We start from the raw sequence: 20245 nt of genomic DNA, 5'->3' as shown, positions 1-20245 counted from the left end.
TAGCAACTCCCGGTCGAATGTGCTGTACTTCCGTTCACAGGGGCGCAGCTGACGGCTAAAGAAAGCCAGCGACTGCCAGGCCTCGTCTACCCACTGCTCATATACAGCACCAACAACATAGTCCGAAGCATCCGAGGAGATGGAGATGGGGGCTGTTGGAGAAGGATGTGCCAACATGGCAGCGTTTGCTAGGGCCATCTTAGTGGCAGCAGAAGCCCTGTCTCTACTCTCATTCCAGGATACAGCGTGCTTGGGTTTACGCTTCAAGGCCTCGTGCAAAGGCTGCATGAGCTGAGCGGCTCGAGGGATGAAACGGTGGTAAAAATGTACCATGCCGAGGAACTCCTGCAGGGATTTGACAGTGAGAGGGCGCGGGAACTGTGCGACCGCCTCCACCTTTGACGGGAGGGGGACTGCCCCGTCCTTAGTGACTCTGTGTCCTAGGAAGTCGATGGTGGTCAAGCCGAACTGGCATTTGGCGGGGTTGACAATCAGTCCATGCTCGCTAAGCCGCTCAAAAAGGGTTTGGAGGTACGCCAGGTGCTGAGACTTGGACGTGCTCACTACTAGGATGTCATCCAAATACACAACAAGGAAAGGCAGGTCCCACAACACAGAGTCCATGAGTCGTTGAAAAGATTGGGCGGCGTTTTTAAGGCCGAACGGCATGCGCAGGAACTCAAACAAACCAAACAGTGTGATCACTGCCGTTTTGGGAATGTCCAGTGGATGTATCGGAACTTGATGATGACCTCTAACAAGGTCCACCTTCGAAAAAATCACTTTGCCAGACAGGTGTGCTGAAAAATCCTGTATGTTCGGGACTGGGTATCGGTCAGGTACCGTTGCCTCATTAAGCCGCCGGTAGTCGCCACACGGACGCCAGACGCCACCAGGTTTGGGGACGATATGAAGAGGCGATGCCCATGGGCTGTCGGATCTGCGGACTATTCCCAGGCGCTCCATGTTCGCAAACTCAGCCTTAGCAACGGCAAGCTTGGTCGGGTCGAGGCGCCGAGCACAGGCATAGACGGGCGGACCAGTAGTGGCGAGATGATGCTCCACACCATGCTTCACGGCAGATGCAGAGAAAGTGGGCTGAGTAAGAGCTGGGAACCTGGCAAGCAGTCGGTGGAAATCATCAGAAACTGAAAGCATGCTAGACAGTCGTATGGAGTCGGGCCCGCTGAGCGTGCATGTGTAAGAACAAAACGTGACGGCGTCAATCAGGCGGCGGTTCTTTACATCTACCAACAGTACATGCGCACACAAAAAATCAGCACCGAGGAGGGGAACGGCCACCTTTGCTGTAACAAAGTTCCAGCCGAAGCGCTGTCCACCGAAACACAATTCGACATACCTTTGTCCATACGTGCGGATGGGGCTACCATTGGCAGCTTCCATAGGGGGGCCATGGCTGTCAGTCACCATGTCCAAACGGGATGCAGGCAGGGCGCTCCTCTGTGCTCCTGTGTCGCACAGAAAACGCCGTCCGGAGATGCTGTCGTGGATGAAAAGCAGCCTGCCTACGCGGCCGACACTCATGGCCACTACTAAGCGCCGGCCCCTGCGTTTCCCGACCCGCCGAAACTGCATGGTAGGCGACATTTGTTAGCCTTAGTTCCAAACTTCGCATGGTAAAAACACAAGCCTGAAGGTTGTTGTGGGCCAGAAGACTGAAAATTTATCAGCCTCCTCGGCCAGTCTCCGACAGTCAGTGATTGTGGGTGTTGGCTAATGGAGCTCTCACTTGTGAAGGCAGCTGACGCAGGAAAAGCTGTATAAACAGAAAATCGGGTCTGTGCTCACCCAAAAGATCCAGCATATGATCCATGAGCTCGGACGGTTTGCTGTCACCCAGTCCTTGAAGGGAGAAAAGCCTACCGGCTCTCTCAGCATCCGTCAGTCCGAACGTTTTTAACAGGTCGGCTTTGAGTGCTGCATACTTCTCAGTTTCCGGAGGGTTTGTAAGAAGGCTCACCACTCTCGATGCCGTTGCATTACCGAGAGCCAACACAACGTAGTAATACTTTGATGTATCCGCGGTGATCTCTCGTAACGCAAACTGCGCTTCAGTCTGGGCAAACCAAGCCGATGACGACGATTCCCAAAATTCAGGGAGTTTGAGGGTGACAGCGTTCGTGGCCATGGTCGTGTTGGGTCACTGGATACGTCCAGCAGACTAATGTCGGGGTTACCAGTGTGGAAATTGTAGTAAATCGCAAGAGACAACTTCTCACATTGAGCACACGAATGCGTGTGTCGTTTTTTATTGTCGAAAACAAAAACTCAACTCCAAAATGGCGCTGACTAGCGTCTCACGTCATCACGCATACAGAACATTTAAAGGGACCACGATCCCTGAACAACAGTGAGGAACAATGCCAAGAACAAAGGTGAATTATGTATGTCAAAGTCACTACAACTTCTTAGTTTCTCAGACCTTAACCTATTAATATCAAGGCAAAACGTATGGGCCTATTCATTATGTGAGCATATAAATTATATGCAGGTATAGCTCAGGGGCGTAGAATTTAGTAGGGACGCAAGGGACGTGTCCCTACCAATATCCAGTGACACTGACTTGTCCCTAGCAATAATTTCGATCAAAAATTTAAATATATTTATATATAACCACTGTTGCCGGGTATGTCTTGTGGGTTTAATGTATTTCTTATTTTATTTAACCAGGAAACATCTAATTTAGATTAAAATCTCTTACAAGAGCGTTCTGAGAAAAATGCGCAAATCCTGGAACAAAAACGGTTAATAGCCTAGGTCCCGCCTGCTTAACACACATCGGTAAACTGATTGGCTTTGTGTTTTCCTTCTAACTTGTGAGAGGCTAGTTGTGTGAAGCGGCAAAACTCATTCGAAGGAAACCTAGATGCGGAAAACTAGAGTAATCTGCAGTTCAGTGCACAAAAATACGGGGCAAATCGCGTCAAATAATGATTCGGGGACAGATGAGTTTTTACAATATAATGTATGACAATCGCGGGATAAGTGGCAAACATAATCGTGTGTTTGTGTGCGTGTGTGCGCGCAAAGAGCACTGAAACTTAGTAAAAACATCACTTAGTATGATGTATAAGCCGGTTTCCAAAAAAAGGAAAAACAGAAAATACCCATAAGGACAAGATTTTCGTATATTGCCATTTTTGTAGGGACAAAAACAATATGTCCCAGTCCCCACAAAGATAGCAATTTCCGAAATCCTTGTAGGGAATTTTTTTTTTAAAACAGCTTATAAATCATACTAAGTGACGTTTTTTGAAAATGCAGAAAGTTTTCTGTGATAGGGTGAGGGGATAGAATACACAGTTTGTACAGTATAAAAAAATCATTATGACTATGGAAAGTCCACATTAAACATGAAATAACAAAATTGCTTGGTCTGTTGAAATGAGAAGTCTGTTTGATCAAGTTGAAACACTTGTCATCCCAGTCACATCAGCTGAGGCTGAAATAAGTTTCATTGCTCTTAGGACACTGAAAACATGGCTCAGAACAATGGCACAAGTTGCTGTGTGTCATGTCCAACATAAACTGGACAGCAGGGCTGGACTGGGACAGAAAATCGGCCCTGGCATTTTGGCACAGACTGGCCCACTACATATGATCATAAACACCACCCATCTTTGCACGCCCTTGAATATGTTCAACTCCTATTCATGAAAACCACTAATGGCATGTAATGAGTGAGTAGGAACGAGTGAGAGTTAACAGATGAAATAAGTACAAAATTGTAATTTATTAATACAATTGAACTATACTCCGCAGCGATGCATCAAAAAACAAGCTATAAGCTGCACTGGCATAGCAATACCAGTGTTTCCCACAGGATCTTTGGTAAAACTGTGGTGGTTGGACCTCTGTCCCTCTAGGGGGGTTTGGGGGCATGCCCCCCCCCCCCCCCAAGAAAATTGTGTGCATTTTAATGTTAAATTCATCAATCTGGTGCACTTTGAGAATTAAAAATTAAAAGCTCCACCCCATTTTTATTGTGCAAATTAAACACAGGAAAAAAAAACTATTTTAGTATAAAACTATATTTACTATATTACACTACTATATAATAATAGTTATAATTAATCTCAAGACAGTAGCCTAATAGCCATATATTGTAAAACAAATGCACTGAAAAATAAAGAAAACTTTCATAATTAGTTTTGTACTAATTTATAAACTTGAAAGAGATAAGCACATGATCTTTTATTTTGACGGAAAATGCATCAAGCTTGTATTTTGGCGGAAAACATGGATACAAACGCGTCTCATTAAACTTCTAGTAAATTGCTGTAATCGTCAACAATGCAGATGTGGAAATAATGCGTAACTAGGTAATGGGTTCCTACACTCATAGCCAAAGTGTTTTAAAAAGTAGTTCTGCTTACCACAGACTTTACACTTTCTCATCTCTCTCCTGATCCTCCTCACTATCCTCCTCATCAGCCACTGGAGCTGATGAAGGTTCTGCTGCAGCAGAAAACACATACTTTGACACATTTTACAACGTCTGCTTGAAGGGCCAATCTATTTTTCACGCTATTTCTCTGCACATTCCTTGCGTTTCTTCTCCATCTCTCAGACTATAGACAGATACACAGTACACTTGACACTGCACGCTCACTCAAAGCACAAAGGGGGAGTTGTTTCAAGATTTGATTGGGCCAGCCCAGTGTCAATCAAGAAAACAACCAATGGGCCGCTGATCTAAGTGTTTCATGGGCCGGTCTGTCATTGGAAAAAAATATGATTTTTTTTTGACCAATGCATTACATCGGCACTAACCCAGCGCCGTCAATTAAACAAAACAAAACGAATGGGTTGCCGATGTACGAGTTTTATGGGCCGTAAAAAATAAATAAAAATAAAAATAAAAATATGAGATGTATCGGCCCAAAAAGCACGTCGGCCCACCGGGCATTTGCCCGGTATGCCAGATTACCAGTCCAGCCCTGCTGGACAGTAACGATGTGAAACAAATATGCCAAAAGTTCATTTCTGTTAACGGGATAGTTTTCTTAAATGAAAATTCTGTTATCATTAAGTTGTTTCAAACCAGTTTCTTTCTTCTGGTGAACACAGATATTTCGAAGAATTTTGGTAACCAGACAGTTGATGTGCCCCATTGACTTCCATAGTATTTTTTTTCTTACTATGGAAGTCAATGGGGTCCATCAACTGTCTGCTTACCAGCGTCCTTCAAAATATCTTCCTTTGTGTTCAGTACAAGAAGGAAATTTATAAGGGTTTGAAACAACTTGTGGGAGGGCCAGAATTTTCATTTTTGGGTAAACTATCCCCTTAATGACAGATGCAGATTTGGCTTCTTCAAAGAAGCAAGGAACAAGTCCGTATTGCACTATTGCATTGCACTATGAACGGAGTAAAGTTAAGTCTCTGTTAAAATCCCTTCTTGTCTTTATTAGTTACCATAACATTACAGAATTCATTAACGTATTGTTAAGGTCGATATAGACTAAAAACCTTAATATCATCCTATTAATTTCCTGATTCGTCAGCTTCTGGGAATGTCCCCACCAATCTCAAAACCAAACGTACGCCCTTGGTATAGCTTATTGTTAGATTGCTACTACTCTCTCTAAAATGAACTACTGGTTATTCATGAATACATATTCTAGAGTTTTCTTCATTTTTCTTGAAATGTTTCAACCCAAAATATGTTTAAATTGATAATCAATTAATAAACATTTCAAAAGGTTAAACTGATTTGAAAATTATTTCCAACCTTTAGGATCCATGCTGTATTAATTGTCTCACTAGTGTAAATAAGTTATAATTATATATATATATATATATATATATATATATATATATATATATATATATATATATATATATATATATATAAGTTGAATTGTCTGATTTTTATTGGAGCATCTCAAGAAATAAAGTTTTTACAGAACACAAAATGCACTTTATAACAGTAAAGACCGTTTTGTTTAGGCTACTGTGTCATCTCTATATTCAAATTGCAGACATGAATAAAAACATTCCTGACTAATAGTAACCTAATCCGACAGTGTACAGAGTGCAGGAGGTTACTGATGTCACGAGCGCTCATTACTCATTCGAGCTCACGCAAATCAAGCAAGACATCGCGCGCTCTCAGTTCTTCAAGAGTAGAGACAGAGGAGATGCGCTTGACGGCTCTACTGCCCCGTTAAGACCCACAATCAGCACAAATGGCCAAACCGAGCATTTTTGCCCCATGGGCAGGGGTAAGTATACAGTCATGTTATATAGGCTACCACCAAATCTTTAAAAGTATTCTGGTATTCATCTTTAAAAAATACGAGATAATGACGCGACGCGACAAACGCTCTGACTACTTCGTTTATGCATTGTTGAACTGTAGATATCTTCGTTTGTTGTAGAAATAAGTCTTTTTTCACATGTCTATATGATTCAAGAGTGAGTTGAATTTCTCAATAAGGAAGTAAAATGACAAGGCAACGCTTAATCTCATGAATGGTTGTCCGCAGAGGGTCTTGTGAGTTTGTGATCTTCAGCACTGAGCTCGATGTCTTCTGAATGTACGTGTTCGCTCCTCGTCATGTTGTGCTTCATCCTGGCTGCAGGTGCACATGGAGGTATGAGTAGGCCTATGACATAATAATTTTGAATTTAACATTTTCTTCATCTTCGGGCAATTTTATGACCCAGGATTTGATTTCAATTCAAACTAAGTTTTCTCCGTTATTTGAAGGTCTTGGATATGCTACTTTTTCATGCCATCGTCATTTATTTTTGCTACTTTTCGAAAAGCATGGAAACTTTTAATTGCTAGGCTATATTTAATGCTAGCTATGGAATTACAGCCGCAGCAAGAATAAACTATTTTATATAGGCCTAAAAAAAGAACAAAAAAACCGTGTAAATTGCTTTTTTTCATCAGTGTTGTCTCTACTATAAATGCTGTTAAACAATATGCTGCATAATTTGATGATGCGGTGGAAATGTTCATGCCTTGAAATTGGCAGAATTCTGTGGTGATGCATGTCATGTGTATTGACTGTTGGATATTGTTATAGTCCACAGGGTCAAAACTGCCTATAATTAAAGAAAACACCACACATCATGAGATTATATGTTATTTTAAAAATCAAAATGTAATATTTAGAAGAGCTTCGTCAACAAGAATGTGATGTTTTAAGAATTAAATATGACATGCAAAATTTGTATTTTATTAGGCGTCTGCATTCAAATTTGTTTGTTTTTTCTCTGCCTATTCATTATTTTTAAATATTCTGTATCTTAGTTTCAGGAATTGTTCTGTATTACACTATTTAAACCTAAGGGTGTAAACAAAGTTTACTCATTTAAAAATTAACCATCAATAAATCCATAACTAATCTGAATATTGGGTAGGAGGAATGTCTGGTTATGACCCTGGTGCAAACATTATCCTGTGCTATACTGTGATGATAATTTTTGTTGCTCCCTTTGTTTTTCCGCATCGTACAGGAACTGTGTGCACTGTAAGGTCAAGCATAGGCAAAGAAGTCCTTTTAGGTTCCAATTTCACAATCTCCTGCGTCTTCAAAAAGGAATGCACCAAACAAATGTTTCGGAATGAACAAATTTATAAACAATTCCCCAACTCAAATGAGGTGTCTGTGTATGTCGAGAATTTAACAACGTTGAGCATCTTCACCTGCAAGTGTATGGAGGATCCAGAGCCATGTGGAATTGACATCACTCCAGGATGTAAGCTTCTAACTTTCTATAACAAGTCTTTATTTCAGGGTTCCCACACACAGAGAAAGTCTAGATGCATTTTCCAAGTTACTCTGAGCTCTGAAATCAGCTAGAAGTTTGTGAATTGCATTCACTCTTTGTGAATGCAATCTTTATATAATGATTTTATCCTATTCTCAAAAGTCTGGGAGGTTCATTGGTCCAAAAAACCTGTTTTACATAATAACACATTACTTCACAGACCTTGAAATATGTCCTTTAGAGATGCAAAATAAAAACACGGAGAAATTATGGACAGAGAGATAAACAAATGCTTGTCAAGAGTTTAAATTAATCACTGAAACCAAATTAGTTGGAAAAGTGTAGTATGATTTGTTTCACCATTTAGGAAGAGTGCAGACTTTGAAATTTTGAAGTGAAAACTAATGCATGACACAGTCATGTGCTTCTTTTTCAGACCCTCCAGATATTCCACAAAATCTGACCTGCATTCGAAAAACGGAATTTGGCAATGTCAGTTGCACTTGGACAACAGGAAGGGATACCAAAATCTTGACCACATGTCAGTTACGGTTAGTAAAGAGTCAAAAAATCTATTCAAGGAGGATCTTTGAGTTTATAGATCATATGACACAACCCAAAGCAGAGACACAAGTAAAAGTCTTGATAAAGTGTTTTACCTGTGCTTTTTCAGGGTTCAAGGTGACCCGTACCTCGGCTATAAGAGTGTAATGAACTCTACGGGATTTTGTTGGTCCACATTCCCCATCAAAAGCTCAAAAATGTCTCGGCTTATCGTGTCACTCAATGTATCTAATAGCCTGGGTTCAAAAACATCGGGTCCCCACACCTTCACCCTCAGCAATATAGGTAAATGAATTCCCAAACTCATAATTTCAAATATCAAAACAGTGAAATTGTTAAATTGCATTTAGGATGAGTTATGCTTAATATAGGTGATTGAACTGATAACTTTGTCATTTCTGCATAGAAAAGTGGCAAAAGTCTGTTTATTTTTTATTACTTTTTCATCCTTAAAAATCATTAAATGACATGCCGTTTTCTGTCCACAATGAAGGCATAAATGCTACGCGATGCAAAAAAATGTGGAGGAGTTTTCTGTTTGCGTACTTGCAACACATTAACGCAGTGGTTCCCGAGCATTTTGACTCCAAGGCCCCCTTTGTTCACAACAATATTTAAAGGCCTGGATGTTTAAAAATATTTTTTACTTACAATTTTTACCTGACAAAATATTTTAGATATGGTATAACTAGAAAATGCATATTTATTTTAATTAAATGGCCATGTTTCTATGATTTTATGTTTTGAGTTTGAGCCTTGAATTTGAATTTGAGTCTAGATCAGACTTTTAAAATTATTCTCCTTCGGATCATCCAAGTTCGGAAATATGGGACTAAGGGGCTGAATTAAAATAAGAAATTAGTTTATTATTTTTTAAAGAAATCGAAATCATCTTGAAGTTTGCTGAGGCCCCCTCGTGGGCCCCGGCCCCCTGGCTGAGAACCACTGTACTAAAAAATGTAAAACTAGAACAAATACTGGTATTTTCTCAATTTCTGTGAAGCGTTTTCATGGTTTTACTTGTGAAATTTACATCACATAATATCAGATGTTCTCAACTTCCATATTTAAAACCCTGACCATGTCGTTGAAGAAAAAAAAAACCTAAGGATAGACAAGTTGTTAGCTGTTTATGACTATAAACTCAGGTTAACATGGAAGACATGTTTGTTTTTATTGCGTGTCATTTTGCAGTGTTGTGGGTTGGGGGATTCCAGAATTAAAATTGGGTCAGTTTTACAAAGTTGGCTCTTTTTACACCAACCCACTGGTTGACGTCCTTATTACTGACGAATGCAGCAAAAGATCTTAGCTTGACACTTTTATTTAAAAACATCAAGAATTGTTTTACATTTTAGCTGTAGAGTTCTGTAGACTGAAAAAGATGCAATGCTTCTCTGTTTATGTACAGTAAAACCCTCAGTGCCTAAAATCCTAGATGTGAACTGCTCCTCCCAATGGTGCCACCTACACACAGACCATCACAGCATGGACTTGGTTGAAGTCCAATACAAAGCGGAAAATGAGAACTGGAAAAACCTCCAGGTAAAACGTCTGATTCTAAAATGTGGGGATTTTCTTGTTCAAAATCTTAGGTTATGATCAAACCGAAGTGGTATTCAGAATCAAGCCACTTCTGCTCTTCTATCTTGGCAAAGCTGATAAAGAGTTGCAAAATGCAGAGTTGCAAACAGTCGATTGATGACACAGACAAAACCCACAAAACCTCACAAATTAGTTTGGTCGCTAAACCACAAGCCCTCCTTGATGACTCAAAACTGGAATCAGAAATGTCAAGAAAGGTTTTTTTTTTAATCCTTATCGTGAGGAAACTAAACCGCTGACTGTTGCTCTTCCCACAATGTATGTCTTGGTGTATCTTTATCAATGAAATGATTTCAGTAGTATTAAATACATTACTGTACAGCCAGTTTGGGAAGAATACAAAACAATTTCCTTTTTTATAGGGAAAATAATAATAAGAATTATAATTATAAGAATTATAATATATGTATATATATATATATATATATATATTCAATTCAATTCAAATTTATTTGTATAGCGCTTTTCACAATACAAATTGTTTCAAAGCAGCTTTACAGAGAGTGCATTTCAGAAACGTACATAGAAAAATACAGTTAGTTAATCATGTAGTAATTTAGGGCATAACATATCGCCGGCGTTGAGTCGTCTCTTCACAGGCGTCGAGTCGTCTCTTCACGGGCGTTTAGTCATCTCATCGCAGTTGTTGGGGCATCTGAAGTCTCCGTGAGAGGCTGGATACAAACTGGAGCTGACGAACGCTATTTACCTCGGGACTAGCGTCCCGAGATAACAGCAGAAGAGCGGATGGGATATAATTAGCATAGCTGCTGTTCATAATATGAATGCATTCGATCTGATTCAACAGTGGTATAAAAGGTAAGCATTATGTGAATGCTTGGCTAAAGAGATGCGTCTTTAATCTAGTTTTAAACTGGGACAGCGAGTCTGAGCCTAGAACAATATCAGGAAGGCTATTCCAGAGTTTAGGAGCTAAATGCGAGAACGCCCTCCCTCCTTTAGTGGACTTAGATATCCTAGGAATGACCAGAAGCCTCGAATTTAGTGATCTTAAAGAACGCAATGGATTATAGGGCGATAGAAGGTCCATTAAATACACAGGAGCTAAACCATTTAGGGCTTTATAGGTCAGTAGTAATACTTTGTAATTGATACGGAACTTAATAGGTAACCAGAGTAGAGATGATAAAATTGTTATATGATCATATTTTATTGAGCTAGTAAGAACTCTAGCAGCTGCATTTTGCACTATAACTGTAGCTTGTTTATTGAGGATGCAGGACAGCCAGCTAATATAGCATTACAGTAATCTAGTCTCGAGGTCATGAATGCATGAACTAACTAGAAACAGATAGCATATTACGTAGCTCAGCAATGTTTCTAAGGTGGAAAAAGGCTGTTCTTGTAACATATGAAATATGATTTTCGAAAGACAAGTTGTGGTCTATTATAACACCCAGGTCTTTTACTGTAGTGGATAAAGTAACAGGACATCCTTCTAAATTAAAGTTGTATTGTACAAGGTTTTGTGGGTAGTTTTTTTGGACCAATAAGTAATACCTCCGTTTTATTTGAATTTAATAGCAGGAAATTACACGTCATCCAGCATTTTATATCTTTGAGACACTCTGTCAATTTAGATAAGTTAGTGTTTTCATCTGGTCGTGATGAAATATATAATTGAGTGTCATCAGCATAACAGTGGAAATTAATTCCATGTTTTCTTATTATATTATAATAATATATATGCTCTTGAAAGTCCAGAGATGGACTTGTTGATTCTAAACCTAAAGATGCTTCCCACAAGTGAAAGTGAAATTATGCATTTATTCTGAATTATTTTATGAATATATTACGAATATATTATTATTTTACAAAATAAAATCCCTTTAAGTGCTGTGGAAAACGTGACAGTTCATTATGGATTATTTTATGAATATATATATATATATATATATATATATATATATATATATATATATATATATATATATATATATATATATATATACACACACACACATAAAATAATCCAGAATAAACTATGTCAAGTTTTCCACAAAAAGTATTAAGCAGCACAACTGTTTTAAACTTCAAACTCCATCTACTTAAATTTTTATAGAAAACAGAAGCTCACATTTTTTATTATCCTTTTTTGTTGATGAAAGTCATGAAAGTAGGTAATAAGTAAATAATGACAAAACTGTTTTGGGATGAGCTTTTCCTTTAAATGCAAATCTTTACATAGAAATGGCAAAGAAGCATTCAAACATACTTAGGCAAATTCAAAACTACTGAGTTTTAAAACTAAACTAGATAGATCTTCATAATTAAGATATCACAAAACACCATATTATGCTGTCTCCGCAGACTAATGCCAGGAAGAATTTAAACATATCCAAACTGCAGCCAGATGTCATGTACAAGTTCCGTATCAGGAGGAAAATTAACCGTACAGTAGGTTTGTGGAGTGACTGGAGTAAAGAAAATGGAGCAAAAACCAAAGAGGAAGGTAAGTTATTACATAGCCTACATTTCTTGTAAAGACTTTCTTTGGTCATGTTTTTGTTTGAAGGTCGTAGTTAATTTGTGCAGTATTGTGTAGTTATATCTTTTAAAGTCAACAGAAAGGGATGAAATGAATGTAGGTAGTTACGTGTGCTCTGGAAAGAGTACTTGATGGTGTTAGATAAGTTCACTTCTGACGTAGGATAGTCAGTAGTCACACTTCTTTGTCAGCAGACCTCAGGTGTTTAAAATAATAGGGTCAAAACTAGATGAAGCAAACTTGAGTGGTGACAGATTAAAGTAAATTTTGATAACCTTTCAGTGTTACTGGATGTATGGAGAAGTGATTACAGAAAAGACTTTCAATTTTGACGGGAAGTACTGACTTCTGTTGAAACATATTTTTCTTTTTTTTGTGTGATTATTTTACAGAAATAAAACCCACAATATATTAATCTTCAACATTTAACTCAATTTACATGCGCAGTGAAATAAAAAAGCATGGCGGATTGTAAACTAACTCTTTTTGTTTATTCTCTCTCTTTCTCTCTCTCTCTCACTCCCTCCCTCTCTCTCTCTCTCTCTCTCTCTCTCTCTCTCTCTCTCTCTCTCTCTCCGTCTTTCTTTCTTTCTCTCTCTCTCTCTAATTCTCTCTTGTTCTAGCTCCAGACAAGGAGCTTGACGTCTGGTACCTCCAAGAACCAAAACCCCCACAATCTGAAAACAAGTGTTTCCGCATATTTTGGAAGGTATGTACCCCTCATCTACCAGCATTACAATTTTCTGTGTGTATTTTCTTTTCATGTTTTATTTAGCGGTGCATCCTCTATGGGCAGGTCATTACGCAACCCCATCCCCCTGCACTTCACTTTTCACACAGGCCCTTAAAGGTCAAACCACCACTAAGTGATGGTAGGCTTCCTTAGTGTGAATTGCACCTTCCCAAACACATTGTTACTCTGAAACCAAAAGTTAGTCGACTGTCAGTTTCAGTTTACAAAAAAGAGTAGAGGCTTAAAGGAAATGATGGATTTGAGAATTCTCTCTTTCAGAGTCATATTTTTGTTAGATCAATGCATTGAGCAATATTGAACTAAATGTATTAAAACTACTTTATTTATTTGTTTTAGGAACTTAATATATCAAATGCCAAGGGCAAGATTCAAAAGTATAATATAAGTGTTTTGGAGCAGAACAGGAAGAGCTCAAATGCATTTCTACTCAGCAGAAATAAGAGCATTTGCTGCTTAAACTGTTCTGTGTCAGTGTCTGCTGTTAACTCAAAGGGTCAATCTCCTAGCAAATTTATTGAGCTGCGTTCTCCAGGTAAGCCATTTTTTTTTTAACAAAGCTAATGTGAGAGAAATAATTGTGGTTTTGTAGGCTCATGTTATCAATAATGGTTTCACCGGTTTCACTCAAACTCATGAGTAAAAGATGCTAAACATGTGGTCAATATAGCAAAGTTAAGCCATGTTTATTGTGTTCACAGTCCATTCGGGTTTCCTGCGACAGCCACACAAACTATTGAATAATCACAGCATTGCCATCTCCTGGCAGCGATCTGCCATTGCAGGCCATAGTACTGAGTATGTAGTGCATTGGTATCCAGTTGGAGACATTGAGGGGATTCAGTGGATTCGAGTGCGGGATACCACAGCTAACATTACAGGCAAGTTTGATTGGATGATATGAGTTAAGACCAGTCAAAATTAGCTGGTTGGTTTCAAGAGAAATAAAAACGTTTTCTCTCCTTGTACTTTTCTGCTGTCTGTCCAGGTCTACAGCCTCGAGAATGCTATCAGGGTGCAGTTACCGTTCTGAGCTCATCTGGTCCCAAAATAGCATCCATTAGAGGCATCTTCACATGGCAGTCAGGTTAGAGGCTTAATGGTTATTCTCCAATCCGGAAATCTTCATCAAAGAGGTTTAAGTCTGTATACAGGCCCGGCTCCAGAACACACGAACCAGGGAGTGGAAGGTCCCCCCTTTGGCGCTGGGCCTGAACAGAGACTTTGGACTGAATCAGTATATATAAAAATATAACACTACTGTTCAAAAGTTTGGGGTCAGGAAGATTTTCTTCTGAAAATTAATAATTTTTTTTGGCAGTAATTACATTTAGAATATTACAAAAGATCTATACTGTATTTCAGATAAATGCTGTTCTTTTGAACATTCTATTCATCGAAAAATCTGGAAAATAATCGTATTAAGCAGAATATTAAGCAACAACATAATATTGTATTAAGAAAATATTAAGCATCAATGTTTTCAGCATTGATAATAATAATGTTCCTTAAACACCAAATCAGCATATTAGAATGATTTCTAATATGCTGCAAAATGGCTTCTTAAAATTTAGCTTTGCCACCATATGAATAAATATCATTTTAAAATATAAAACAGTAATTTTAAATTGTAATAATATTTCAAAATATTTCTGTTTTTAGAGTGTTTTTAATCAAATAATTGCAGCCTTGGTGAGCATAAGAGACTTCTTTAAAAACATTAATAAATATTTCACCATATATATATATATATATATACACACACTAGGGTTGGGTATCGAGAACCGGTTCCATTTTAGAACCGGTTCCAAAATGCCAAAAACCGGGGATTTGATAAGACGCGCATTTCGATTCCGCTTATCGATTCCTTACTTTGGTGATGCTCGCTCGCGCATGCGCGCGCGGTGAATGGCAGTGAGCATTTGTTTACTGTTGTATTGATCTGCCAGGACCTGCCTGCCGCACATGCGCTGTACGTTATATTTACGATGGCAGAGCGCGGCAAACGTTCAAAAGTTTGGTTAAGCTTTTCAAAAAAAGATGAAAATACAGCGAATTGTATAACATGCAAGAAAGACATTTCATGCAAGGGAGGAAGCACCTCCAATATGATGAAACATTTGCTTCAACACGGGGTCAATTTGAAGGAATGCACCGCATTTGATTCGGTGCGATCTCTCAGCAGCAGTACCACAGGTTTCCACACACCAGATAAAGCTACTAGCAGCAGCAATACCAGTCTCTCACACTCAGGTACAAAACACAGATGAGCAGACATTCGTCTTCGAACTAGAGCCGCATAATTCTGGATTTGTTTAAAATTGTTGTGTTGTTTTGTTTAAAGTGGAGATCATCATGAATAAATACATCAGACAATTAATATGAGTCGAGTCTATTAAATGTATTTTTTTTTTAATGAATACTTGTTTGATACTCCATAAATACTTTTTAGTTAATGGATGATTCACCATTTCTGAACGAATCTTTTGAATGAACGATTCAATGAAAAAAAATACATTTAACACTCACTTGCTGCCACCTATTGGTCTAATAATGTAATCAACACAATCTTTATTTGAAGAGACTCCATTCACTTTAGCCATGAAGGGGAAGATGAGCAAGGAGAGAGTGGATGAATGTCACAGGGCAGTGACAAGATTTGTGGTGAATTCCTTAAAGTGTTATATATATTGTAAATTAAGACGCATTGTCACAGTTTTACTGGTAATAGCCTAAATGTGACAAGAATAAAAGGTAGAATTGTTACAAGTATTTGCTCTCCTTTTTCTCTCCAATAAATTTTGGAATCGAAACCAAGAATCGTTAAGAACCGGATTCGATAAGCAGAATCGGAATCGGAATCGTTAAAATTGAAACGATACCCAACCCTAACACACACACACACACACACATACGCATATATAGTGTGTTTAGATAGATAGATAGATAGATAGATAGATAGATAGATAGATAGATAGATAGATAGATAGATACTCTCCTGATCATTATCCCTGTATCTTGGATTTCACAGCTCCAGAACAGGGTCCAGTTCCTCAACTAGACTGGAAGAAGAGTACGAGCATGCAGGTGAAATGGTCTGAAATCCCTCATGAGAAGAGACGAGGCTGTTTGAGAAAATACACCGTCTACTTGATGGACAAGTTGAAGGAAGATATTAAGAATTACAGTAAGGTTGCCTTACAGTTAACTTACCAGTCTAGATATTTACTGTTGCCTCTCAGATGCTTATTTTTACATTTCTTTTATAAAGCAGCACAATATAAGACTGCTAACTGCAATATTAGTGCTTTTTAATAGGAGCTTTCTGATGCCTAACTTTGATTTTAGATGTGGACTATCCAAAGAGACAGAATATTATTAGTGATCTGTCACCAGGACAGTGTTACAATCTGTGGGTCACTGCCTGGACAGATGCTGGGGAGGGACCCAGAGGAAGTGATCTCCCTTTCTGCACACTATCAGACGGTATGCATTTGTTCAGGTTACAGCACTGAAAACATAAGATAAATAAAAACACTAGACAGACACGGAACACACAACTCGCTTTTGTGAAAGAAATTGTCTTTCAGCCATTTTGATAAGTGACCTGTGTCTGCTTCTTTCAGCGGAGGAACTACTGTCCCGTGTGATCTTGGCTGGTGGAGCAGTGCTTTTGGCCTGTCTAATCCTCCTGTGCATCTGTCAGTTCGCCTCTGTGCAGAGAAGGTAAGATACAGCAGAATACTTTAAATCCACAGAGAAAAGATTATTATTTAAAACACTGCCATGTCTGTTCTGCTCGATAGATTCTCAAATTGTTGCGAGTGTACAGCTATTCCAGATCCAGCAAACAGCAATTGTGCAAAGACGTTCACTGATGACCAGGTAAATGTATGGAGATACCCACTCAGGCTGTATTTTCGAAACTAGTGAGCTAGCTTATTGGAAAGCATTTATGGGCATCCAAGTAAAATGAGTATTTCACCTAAAAATGAAAATCATAATTTAGCTTCCCAAAAAATGTTGTCTGGCCAACCCCTTTCAAGTTAATATTTCAATAATTTAAACTATTGCATGTTCATGGTTCTCTGATGTTGATAAATGGTCACATGATGTGACAATTAAACAACATCAGAGAACCATGAGCGACTCACATGACATGCAGGTACATAGATGAAATATCTAATCATTTTTGTTTCTCGTTCTATGTAAACAGTGCTTAGTAATCACATCATCTTCGTCAGAACTTTATGATTGGCTGAAAGCAGACTTCTTGAGTCCGCTCACATGCCCATACCAGTAATATGCTTTGTTCACACTTAGCATCAAAATGCTATACTACTATTGTGGCTTTGGATCCTAACAGTACCTTATGGAACAAAAATATATGAAAATATACTGCAAAATATAATGCAATATATTACATAATACATTTTCATAAATGGGAAACTAGTATACTGCAATATGTGCATTGGCCATTAATGGCTATATATATTAATACATATAAAATATTTATAAATGAAGTCAAAAATAGCATTACATGTAATATTCACAAATTTGTATCCTTTTTGTGTCTATATATTGCATATATTAAGTGTTATTTGATGTGTTTTGCTCAATATAAATATAGGGGGAGATCGGTTGGTGTTTAATGTTCTATTATTATGGAAATTAAAAGGTTTTCTGGTATGTCTGAGTTTTTGGGGTTACCATTTTGCTGAAGAGTAGAGCCTGTGGTGAGGTTGATGATTGGCAAAACACCATTGATACTGTAATTACTATATTTTAGTTTAAAAATATAGAACATTTATAGAGTAAATAATTAAAATCTATAAGAAATATACTACATCAAATATTTCTCTATATATGTGTATTTATGCTGCATGAGTAATTATATTACACATGCAGTAGCATATCTGATCACATATACATCTATATATTATGAAGTGTATTACTGAATATAAAATTACATGCATTATAATATATTGGTAAATATATTGTCACATATTTTTCAATATATTAAAAGCAGCAATTCCCAATGTATTATGTATTGTCATTCTGTATATTTGCAAGTATACTGTTAAACCATTAAATATATATTGATCATTCATATATAGGGAAATATATTTTCTTTTCATAAGGGGTCCTGGGTCACTATATGGTTTATGTTTAGAAAAGCATTCTCCTTTTATTTCAGAGAAGAAAGAAAGCTTTGTAATGACTTAAAGATAAATAAAGTGTGATCTTTTTCCCAAACATATTGCAGTAGTATGATGTTTAATAATTGTAATTGTTAAATGGTGTAAATCAGAACTACAAATGTAATTCATTAATCAATCTCCATCTGTTCTTCTTCCCCTGTCTCCACATAGGGTGAAACTAAATTATATCTTCAACAATATGACTCCAGCTTGAGTGAGGACCCCGAAAATGTAGAGGTGCAGGAAGTTCCTAACCACAGCTTCACCTGCATCTACATCAAAAGCATCTCTCAGGAGTCCAGCTCCTCGGACGCCACCCAGATCACCAGGACCACAGATTACACAGACGAATACATCTCCACTCACGGCGCAATCAGTGGAGGAGAGGAGGAAGAGGACGAGGAAGAAGAGGCATGTTTGGACGAATTTGAATTCTTCCCAAGCACTCACAGCCCTTTCCTGGAACCGCTGGTCTTAACTGGAGGAAAGTTGACACTGGATGTAGTGAAAATAGACTGCAGTGAATTTCTGGATTGCACGTGATCTTTCACGGGTTGACCTGACTGTGACTGTAATATGGATGCTAAAAAATAACCATGGACATCCCAAAGATAATTTGTCAGTCAAAAGACATCATACTCTTATCTGAATGCCAGCCACAACCGCGAGGAGCTCAAGCTGCAATGGAAGTAGCAACAGATATTTTTCTTCCATATTGTAACGTACATCCGAGTGAAACAGATCAAAGGAAAAAAAAGGGAAAAAAGATGGGCGGGGACTAGGTTCTATCTCTCTGTTGTTAATTGGATGGAGGCAGAGATGTGAGATTAGTCGACTGCAAGAAAGAGGAGGGGTTAAACAGACCATACTATTGGATTAGTCTGGCATACGTTACGAGAGAAGTTTGACATTTCACCAGATGATCGAGTGATATTTTAATTAAAAATGTAGATAGAAAAATGGACGAATCGTTCACAAGATCAATTACATGCATTAAGAAAGCTTGTATGGTTGTTTTTGAGGGATGTGGCAATAGGCTTCATGGAACATGACAGAAGGTTGAAACAAAAGCAAGGTTGACTTCATATTTTTCTCAGCACACATGGTTTGCCTCAGGTACTTGTCTCTGAAATCCATTTATCTAACAGACTGCTATCAGCCTATCAAGAGTATACTTAATGAATGTTAGTTGAAAAGGTTTTTAGGAGATATTCTAGACTCATTCTTTCCACCAAAACACTCAGCAGCTGCCCAACACTAACCCTTCACTTTAACTGTTTCACAATACAGTAATCAAGAAAACATTGCACAAGCATCAATATTGTACTTGCAGATAGTACTCGTGTCTACAACTTATCTACTCTAATGCGAGATGTTTGACCAATCACACAAATACATTTATCATCATCAGTTTTTTATCAGCTCAAGTGAATACTGTTCTAATGTAATGTTTTTAATTGCATGTAAACCTTTAAAGTCAAAGCATCAAAGACAAAATAAATAAATGTTCTTTTCTTAAACCTGTGTGGTTTCCTGTCATGTCAACTTTAAAACTAAATGGTAAATAGGTTTGTGGAGAGATGGATATGAAAACTTTGGTCTATAGATGGTGTGGACCTTTCACCAGTCAACCATAAAATAGTTGTTCATATACTGCGAAACTAAATCTAATAATTTAGATTTCTACATTTTCTAGAGTGGAACTTTGCACATCTTTACCTAAACAAGCCACACAATTTAATGCATCATATCCATAAAACAAATGGAGTATAAGCACGAGCAATAGAAATACTGATAGTTGCCAAATGCTTTTGCAAAATGAACACTTGCAAGTTAAAACCCACTCTAAAAGAAAATTAACAAGGA

The 20245-nt window shown here is 38.0% G+C and overlaps 1 protein-coding gene across 1 annotated transcript; it reads left to right on the top strand.

Moving 5' to 3' along the window:
* Positions 1-6096: 6096 nt before the first annotated feature.
* On the top strand, positions 6097-19899 carry il12rb2 (interleukin 12 receptor, beta 2a). Its single transcript, XM_077198513.1, has 16 exons — positions 6097-6248; positions 6513-6620; positions 7495-7737; positions 8186-8300; positions 8423-8598; positions 9725-9858; positions 12250-12391; positions 13051-13136; positions 13518-13713; positions 13880-14059; positions 14167-14265; positions 16210-16365; positions 16527-16664; positions 16805-16904; positions 16985-17063; positions 18551-19899. The coding sequence occupies exons 2-16, from the start codon at positions 6551-6553 to the stop codon at positions 18920-18922; spliced, it is 2286 nt and encodes a 761-aa protein (XP_077054628.1). The 5' UTR covers positions 6097-6248; positions 6513-6550; the 3' UTR covers positions 18923-19899.
* Positions 19900-20245: the final 346 nt, after the last annotated feature.

This window comes from Siphateles boraxobius, unplaced genomic scaffold (genome assembly GCF_051911475.1).
Source record: "Siphateles boraxobius isolate OS27281-9 unplaced genomic scaffold, OSU_SipBor_1 41, whole genome shotgun sequence".
NCBI lineage: Eukaryota > Metazoa > Chordata > Actinopteri > Cypriniformes > Leuciscidae > Siphateles > Siphateles boraxobius.
Note: the sequence above shows the minus strand (reverse complement) of the source record. Positions and strands in the feature narration are given on the sequence as shown.

Bases quoted from the DNA above. Each gene is read 5' to 3' on its own strand.
- il12rb2 (XM_077198513.1), top strand. From the start codon at position 6,551: ATGTCTTCTGAATGTACGTGTTCGCTCCTCGTCATGTTGTGCTTCATC. The intron at 8,301-8,422 runs GTTAGTAAAGAG...GTGCTTTTTCAG, and splicing joins TTGACCACATGTCAGTTACG to GGTTCAAGGTGACCCGTACC. The intron at 16,665-16,804 runs GTATGCATTTGT...TGCTTCTTTCAG, and splicing joins TTTCTGCACACTATCAGACG to CGGAGGAACTACTGTCCCGT.